At 44.0% G+C, this 8,078-nt stretch overlaps 1 protein-coding gene across 1 annotated transcript; it reads left to right on the top strand.

Annotated features, from left to right (window-relative positions):
- The first annotated feature begins 54 nt into the window (after window positions 1–54).
- Window positions 55–1,983, top strand: LOC106819948 (prostate stem cell antigen-like). The gene is made up of 3 exons (XM_014824512.1): window positions 55–204; window positions 1,105–1,247; window positions 1,741–1,983. The coding sequence occupies exons 1-3, from the start codon at window positions 135–137 to the stop codon at window positions 1,981–1,983; spliced, it is 456 nt and encodes a 151-aa protein (XP_014679998.1). The 5' UTR covers window positions 55–134.
- Window positions 1,984–8,078: the final 6,095 nt, after the last annotated feature.

Raw genomic sequence — 8,078 nt, 5'->3', positions numbered from 1 at the left:
TTCAACGCCCGCGTCACTCGCTCACATCCACATTCTCATTCTCTCTGCAGGACTTCATCTAGGTCTGAGGGACCGCGGGAGAGACGAGGACCTGCTTCCTTCTCCTTCTCCTCCTCTGCTTCCCCCGACGTGAGATGGCGCCACCGGGTCTCCTCTGTCAGTGGATGCTCCTAGCGAAGCTACTGCTGGGGCTGGTGACGTTAGGTAATATATTTCAGGCTTCGTCTTTTTCACGGGGCCGATCGGTTTTTTTCCGACCCCGTGACGTCAAATTTTGAGATTCCGAGAATCGAAAACGAAAATCGGCCCCGTCTAGAGAAAATCAGTCCCGTCTAGAGAAAATCAGCCTCGTCTAGAGAAAATCAGCGCCGTCTAGAGAAAATCAGCGCCGTCGAGTAAATAAATGACAGGCTTTTTTCCCCGTGGTTTTCTCAGACGGCAAATCGTGGTAATTATTGCTGGCTTCTCCTCCGCATTGGCTCACTGTTGTATTTCGCTGCCCCCGTCGGTGCTCGGGGAGGGGGAGGGGGAGGGAAGAAAGACTTCGTCCCCGGGAGAGGGAGGGGGAGGGGCGGAGAGACTCCCCTCGAGAAGGAGGGGAGGAAAAAGTCATTAGAAGCGATCTTCGCGTAGTTTCGGTTCGACCGCGCGCGAGCTGTCACCTCCCCTTAGCGATTCATTATTTAGCTTCCTGATTATCCGTCCTTTATGACGAGAGAGAGAGAGTGTGTGAGAGAGCGAGAGAGAGAGAGAGAGAGAGAGAGAGAGAGAGATCATACGCCTCGTAGGCAACGACACGACTAACACAAAATGACATCGGTCGCACCAAAAATAGACGAGACTATGTTATCCTGTCACCTACCGATGTTGATACTCGTTGACGTGTTATTTGGATCGCTGTTTATTTTGCGCGTATGAGTTAGAGTTAGAGTTAGGATTAGGCGTGAAATTAGATTTGGGATTAGCGTTATAATAGGGTTAGATTATTATTATTTTTATCATCATCATCATCATCATCATCATTATTATTATTATTGCTGTTGTTTGTGTTGTTGTTATTGGTTTCGATTATTGAGTTTGATTATTGATTATCGGTGATTGCAGGCGTAGCACAGAAGGTGATCATGGTATCGAATCTGACGTGTTGGGTGTGCACGGTGGGGCAGCATGGAGAAAACTGCCTGACTATGAATGAGACAAGCTTACTACCACAACAGACCTGCCCTGTCGATCGCAAGTACTGCAAGGTATGCTAGCATCCCCTGCTCCTCTTCCTCTTCTTCGTCTTCTTCGTCTTCCTCCTCCTCCTCATCATCATCATCATCATCATCATCATCATCATCTTCCTTCTACTTTTTCTTCATCTTCATCATCATCATTTTCTTCTTCTCCTTCTTTTTCGTCGTCATCATCGCCTCCTCCTCTTCCTCCTCCCTCTTCTTCTTCTTCTTCTGCTTCTGCTTCTTCTTTGTCATCATCTTCATCTTCTCCTCCTCCTCCTCCTCCTCCTCCTCCTTCTTCTTCTGCTTCTTCATCTTCTTCTTCTTCTACTGCTTCTGCTTCTTCTTTGTCATCATCATCACCTTCATCATCTTCTCCTCCTTCTTTGTCTTCACTTTCTTTGTCATCATCATCATCATCATCATCATCATCATCATCATCATCATCATCATCATCGTCATCATCATCATCGTCATCATCGTCATCATCGTCTCCACTCTCTCTCTCTCTCTCTCGCAGGTGAAGAGGCGCTTCACGAACGACGTCGTCGACGCGTTCGAACGAGACTGCGCGGCGGAGTGCAAGCACGGCTGCATCACGGCGGGGAACTCTAACCGCTACGTCATCGGCGAGTGCACGACCTGCTGCAACAGCACGCTCTGCAACGTCGGCACCGGCGGCGCCGTGGGCCACCGGGTGGCGACACCGGCGCTCGTCGGAATCTTCGTCGCCGCCGTGGTTCTGAAGTCGGCGGGGAGTTAAGATGGCGGCGAGGCCGGTAGGTGGCAGCACTCGGCTCCTGACATCGGCGGGGAGTTAAGATGGCGGAGTCGCCCGGTTTGTGTGGCAGCACTCGGCTGCTGACGTCAGCTGGGAGTTAAGATGACGGAGAGGCCAGTAGGTGCCAGCACTCGGCCGCGGGATCGCGCGCGGAGGCGGTTATGCTTATTTTTCGCAATAACCGAAGAATCGGTGGCGCCCTCGTTCACGCAAAATAGTGCGGTCGAGAGAGGAAAAAAATTTTAATTTATTTTTCGGGGGCTACTTTTCAAGCTCGCGTGCATGAAAATACTCTAAAATTTGGTTTGCATTGAACTATATGCAAATTTCCGGGGGCTCTTTTTGGCATTTCCGGGGCTCTTTTTGGCATTTCGGGGGCTAAATTGCCCCGAGCCCCCGTGTATTTTTCTCACTGGGTCGAGAGCTGCTGCGTGCGTCAGCGCTGGCAGACGATTGTAGCGTGGTTACGATCGGCTGCAACGCAGCTGGCTTCCTGCTTCAAGCTCCTGGAGTAGCATAGCATACATGCCCCCCTATGGTAAACGACCCCCTCTACATTGCGCATGGGCAGTAGACGTCTCATATCCTCAAGATCAAGATCAATAAGCGATGTGCAATCAATGTCAAACAAGATCAATAATCGATAATTCAAAGCTCGAAGATCAATAAGCGATGTGCAATCAATGTCAAACAAGATCAATAATCAATAATTCAAAGCTTGAAGATCAATAAGCGATGTGCAATCAATGTCAAACAAGATCAATAATCAATAATTCAAAGCTTGAAGATCAATAAGCGATGTGCAATCAATGTCAAACAAGATCAATAATCAATAATTCGAAGCTCGAAGATCAATAAGCGACGCACAGACGGCACACGTCGTCGCACTGATGTAGTTTTTTTCACGATGAAGGCAGTGCAACATGGTCCCGATCCTATCGTGTCCATCCATCCGAAAGTCATATTGTGTTCACGCAGTGCTTTTCGCAGCTAACTGCTGCACATTCGTTGGCTTCTGTGAGATAATCTTCAGTGCATGGAGCTTGGAATTGTAGGCAGATAGGTATCAGGAGTTAATAATGATAAATAATGATAATATATAATAATAGATGCAGGGGTAGAAATTAACTTTTAAACACGAGAGCCCAACAGACTCCCTACCCTCAAAAAGTCCTAACCCTACCCTCAAAAAGAGGGAGTCCGTAGCAAAATGAAGGAGTCCGCAGTCTGAAGTTCAAAACTAAAGATATTAACAATAACACATGTGCTTATTTTTAAGATTCCTGCGGTTGGACATCTGCCAAATTTTCTTTGGACATCAGCTGAAAAAATACGGCAATTCCGCGAGGCCGTGCTCCGGAATGAACTAGCTAGTACATATGACAGAATTTTCAGGGAGTCACACAGACTCCTGCATATGTAAAATCAGGGAGTCCGACAGTAAACCAGGAAGTATTTGACTCCAGACTCCCGTTAATTTCGCACCCTGTAGATCTATCTGGGTTAATTTTTACTCAACCGTGAAGATTGAAAACGTACAGCTGGTGTTTCACCTCCTATCAGGCGGCTTTCTCAAAGCTGACTGAAGATTATCAGTTTTGACCACCAGATGGTGTAGTGGTCAACAGCTTGGTCCACACCCACTGATCTCTATAATATAATCGGATATAATGATATATTAATATATATATAATAATATTATAATATAATGATTATATTATAGAGATCAGTGTCCACACCTGACTGAGTGTACCCCTGATGGTAAACCTCTCCTCCCCACTACATTGCGAGATATACAAGGATTCTACATGGACACCGGCTTATCGAGCAAGGCGCATTGCGCATACATGGGGTTTGACCTTTATCACCCTTTATTGACTTTTGATCTTTATGTAGAGGGGAGGGTTGTCATGGGGAGGGGGGGGGGACTACGTATGCCACGCTACACCGGTTCATGAGTGTTTTACGCGTACGCTCCCAACTGTCGACCCTTCGAAGAAACTCTATTGCCAAGAATGAATACACTACTGTTACACGCGTATAGCAATACTGTTAACATGGGGGCAATGTTCCCCAGTGTTTTTCACGCATAATGCGTGTGTGCGTGTGTGCGCGCACGCGCGCGTGTATGTGTTAGTGCGTGCATGCGTGTTTGTTCGTGCGTGCATGAGTGTGTGTGTGTGTATGTGCGCGTGTGCATTCGTGCGTGCTAATATTAATTTATCTGTGAATCGCTAATTAGATGCCATGACGTTTCTGCTGCTACTCTGAACAGCAAATCTTCCTCACAATGTCCGACATTCCCTCTGTGCCTGTGCTCATTCACAATCTTTACATCACCGCTCTAAACCAGTGCTATTATTGCTGATAGGGTCTATCTCTCCCGGGGTACTGCCGGAACGTACCCTGGTACTATCTAATATGCCGGACCGTACCTCGCCTACTCCACTAACGAGTCTAGGGAATCGCCTACGCCTACTCCCTAACCCTAACCATATCAGATAGTTACCTCAGGTACATATATGTCACCTACGCCTACGCCTACTCCCTAACCCTAACCATATCAGATAGTTACCAGGGTACGTTCCGGTATACCGGACCGCGTACCCAGGGTACGTTCAGGCAGTACCCAGGGAGACATAGACCTTATCTCCGTTATTATTCACTTCTTTTGTCTGTTTAAAACTAAACGTGAAAATTATGAGGAAGAGCTGATCGACTTATTTTGCGTAATGTAAAACGTACCAGGCCGTGAATAAAAACAAATTGCTTCTACAGTCACTCATAGTAAAACACATCTCTCCCGTAAAGATTAATACAAGTCAACAGGTGCATGGTGTGCTTGCCTGTGGTATTACACCTTGAAATAATATACTAGTTATATACTTGTAATATACTAGTTAGACCGCAGGGGCGGATCCAGGGCTGAAGCTAGACAGTATTTTTCCAGATTTTAAGGGCACATCCCCCAAAAAGGGCACACCACCCCACAGTGGGCGCCGTTAGGCGCGGAAGCACATGGCGGGGGTCTGGGCCTCACCCCCAAACAGGAAAATGTCAAAATTTCAAGGGTCCCTGGGCACAAAAATGAGCACCATTTGAGCACACATTTAGTCAAGCAGCAATAGCTAAAAACCATATGGAATTTTATTTCTGCTTCATTTTGCCTGCGCTTTGCATACCAGCAATTAATGCAGAATGATTCAAGCACTTCCCTTCTTTTTCAGATATCAAAGCTAGTTTTGTTACCATGTAAAACTTTGATTTCCTTCAAGTCCTGTCAATAAATCAGAAGAAAAAGAAAACAAATAAAGAATATAGCCAAATTCCATCAAAGTATTTTCTGTATTTTTTAGCGCAAAATTTCGAAGGGCACTTTGAAATCTAGACCGTATTTTCCAATACGGCAAATACGGTCTGAATCCGACCCTGAGACCAGTGTATCTATATATTTCTATGGTATTACACCTTGATTCCAAGGAAATTGCTGTTTTATCTTCTGCAACGTTTGACGTTTAAATGGACTTGAACTAAAGAAGAATTTTTCACACTTGGGTATAGGAAGCGCATTTCACATTCAATGTGTTGTTACATGTATGAGCTTTCATGTAAATAAGTAGTAGTAGTAGTATATTCTAGTTACTATTAATTATAAATCGTCGTTTAAATTCTTGTGACAATTCCCATGCAGTTTTCTTCTCTACGATTCTTTCCAATCTTCTAGTGGATGAGCTTATGCATGTACACATATTAAAAGAGTTACGTAAGGCATTGGATCAAAGGATTGAGTTATTGTTAAGAATATAGACTGATAATCGCGATTGGGATCTAAGATTGCATATCGCCATGCATGTTCACTGCGCATGTGCGAAGATGTATCACATAATACTGCTGTTCTAAGTGCTGTTCATATAACATATCATATAAGTGCTGTTCATAAGTACATATAAGTGCTGTTCTCTGCAAATGTTTCGTAATAATCTTGACGAATTTTTTCGTCAATTATTGGTCAAAAAGAGAAACTTGGTATTATTTGTTAAAGATTGCCCCCCCCCCACCTATATTACCGCTGGCAGTGTGTGACATTGTGTGTGAATTTGTGATTCTTATATGTGAATAAATTAAATCTTTTTTTAAATAAATATTTGTTTCTTATAGTAGTTTTGTGTAATCTCTTTTCCATAATTAAGGGTTTATTCATTTTTGCTTTCTAAACTATATATGTGTACATATGTATGATGTACGTGCGTTCTTTCGTTCGTACTACCTAAAAGGCTAACTTCCTGACTTTACCCTAGCTAGGTCACACCCCATGCCCATGGCTAGCTATAGCTCTGGACGTTTATTCCTTACGGACTGTCCAGCAGGGCCCGATTTAGGAGTGGGCAGAGTGGGCATGCTGCCCACGGGCCTCCACAAGCCAGGGGCCTCCACATATTTGATTTAAAAAAAAATTGTTAAGGAAAAATATAGGCTGACCTGAATGACATGCACGCAACCCGTATCAATCAAACCCAAACCGTTGTTGTGCGCATTTTACATCTTACATACGTAAGACATAGCGCCATAACCCATATTGTATATTTGTTTGTGAATGGTATAGTCAACTACAGGGGGAAACGTACCAACGGTTCAACGTAGCCAATATATTCTCTCTCTTATTGCAGTTAACTTTTTTATTTTGCAAGATAGCCCTATCTATGTCTTGTTACCTTTTAGTTTTTAGTATTCTTTCTAAAGTAGGGTGGGCCTCCACTAATGATGGCTGCCCACCCACGGGCCTCCACATGTGATGGCTAAATCGGGCCATGCTGTCCAGTATAGAAGTAGAAGTAGAAGTACGTGCGTGCCTGTGTGTGCGTGCGTGCGTGCGCTGGCGCGTGTGTGTGCATCTACGAACGTACTATAAGGACACATCACAACTACAAGGACCAGACCAGCTGATACAGATGCCAGTAAATATTTTTGTCGTTAGGCGTCACGGTTGTCGGCGGACTGTATATCTCGTGCTTGTGGCAAGTTGGGGGGCCGCTAGTTGTGGAACACAACACTATGTTAGTAAATTACACTTGATAATATATGTATATTTTCTCAATTATATTGCGCAGTCATGTGTACATATACATATATTATCAAGTCTAATTTATCGGAGGGCACATGTTGTAGGTCGATGGAGCACAGTCTCCAAGGCGAATGCTACAACGTATAGCCCTATAAGTCGACACATAATGATTCAACTATGAGTCGAGGAAATAATAGTCAGAGCATGCAATCGCTTTTCTCTGAGCGAGTTACTTTGGTGCGATTACATGAGTGAAATTTATACACATGACGCGAAATATAATTGAGAAAACTATACCATATAACTTCTCAAGGTGTAATTTATGGAGGCACATGTTGAGGTCGATGGAGCACTATCTCCAAGGCGATGTACATCATATACTGACACATTAATGATTACATGAGTCAGAAAATAAATTATATCTTTCGCGTCACACCCTCCAGGTCTACCTAATGACGTCACCCGCCAACGCTCACAATCAGGGCCAGGCGAGCGCGCCGCTATACCATTATGCGCTACCTCACTAATACGTCGCAATGCAAAGGCTATTGCAGCATCCGCATAAGCCGTACAACATCTATCCGCCTAGCAATACGCCTAACATTATACGCCTCACTATACTACCATATACTAAATATTACTCTTTCATAAATTATATATATACTTACTATCATATGCTCCTATTATCGCAACGCATTGATGTTCACATATTATTTCTGACTCATGTTAATCCATTATTTCCAGTATCAGTGCTACAGTCGCCTTTTGAGAATGTGCTCATCCGACCCCAACATGTGGCTCCATAACATTAAACTGAAATACTACTCATATTTCTACAATTATAATTCGCGTCATGTGTATAAATTTCATCTGTTAATCTGCAGCCAAACATAATCTCTCCAGATGAAAACATTGATGTTTCAAATTATTTCCGACTCATGTTAATCATTATGTGTCAGTAATACCTTGTGTACATCGCCTTGGAGATGTGCTCCATCGACCTCAACATGTGCTC

Source organism: Priapulus caudatus, unplaced genomic scaffold (assembly GCF_000485595.1).
Source record: "Priapulus caudatus unplaced genomic scaffold, Priapulus_caudatus-5.0.1 Scaffold5274, whole genome shotgun sequence".
In the NCBI taxonomy this organism is placed as follows: domain Eukaryota; kingdom Metazoa; phylum Priapulida; class Priapulimorpha; order Priapulimorphida; family Priapulidae; genus Priapulus; species Priapulus caudatus.
The sequence above is the reverse complement of the archived record's forward strand: the minus strand, read 5'-3'. Positions and strand labels throughout refer to the sequence as shown.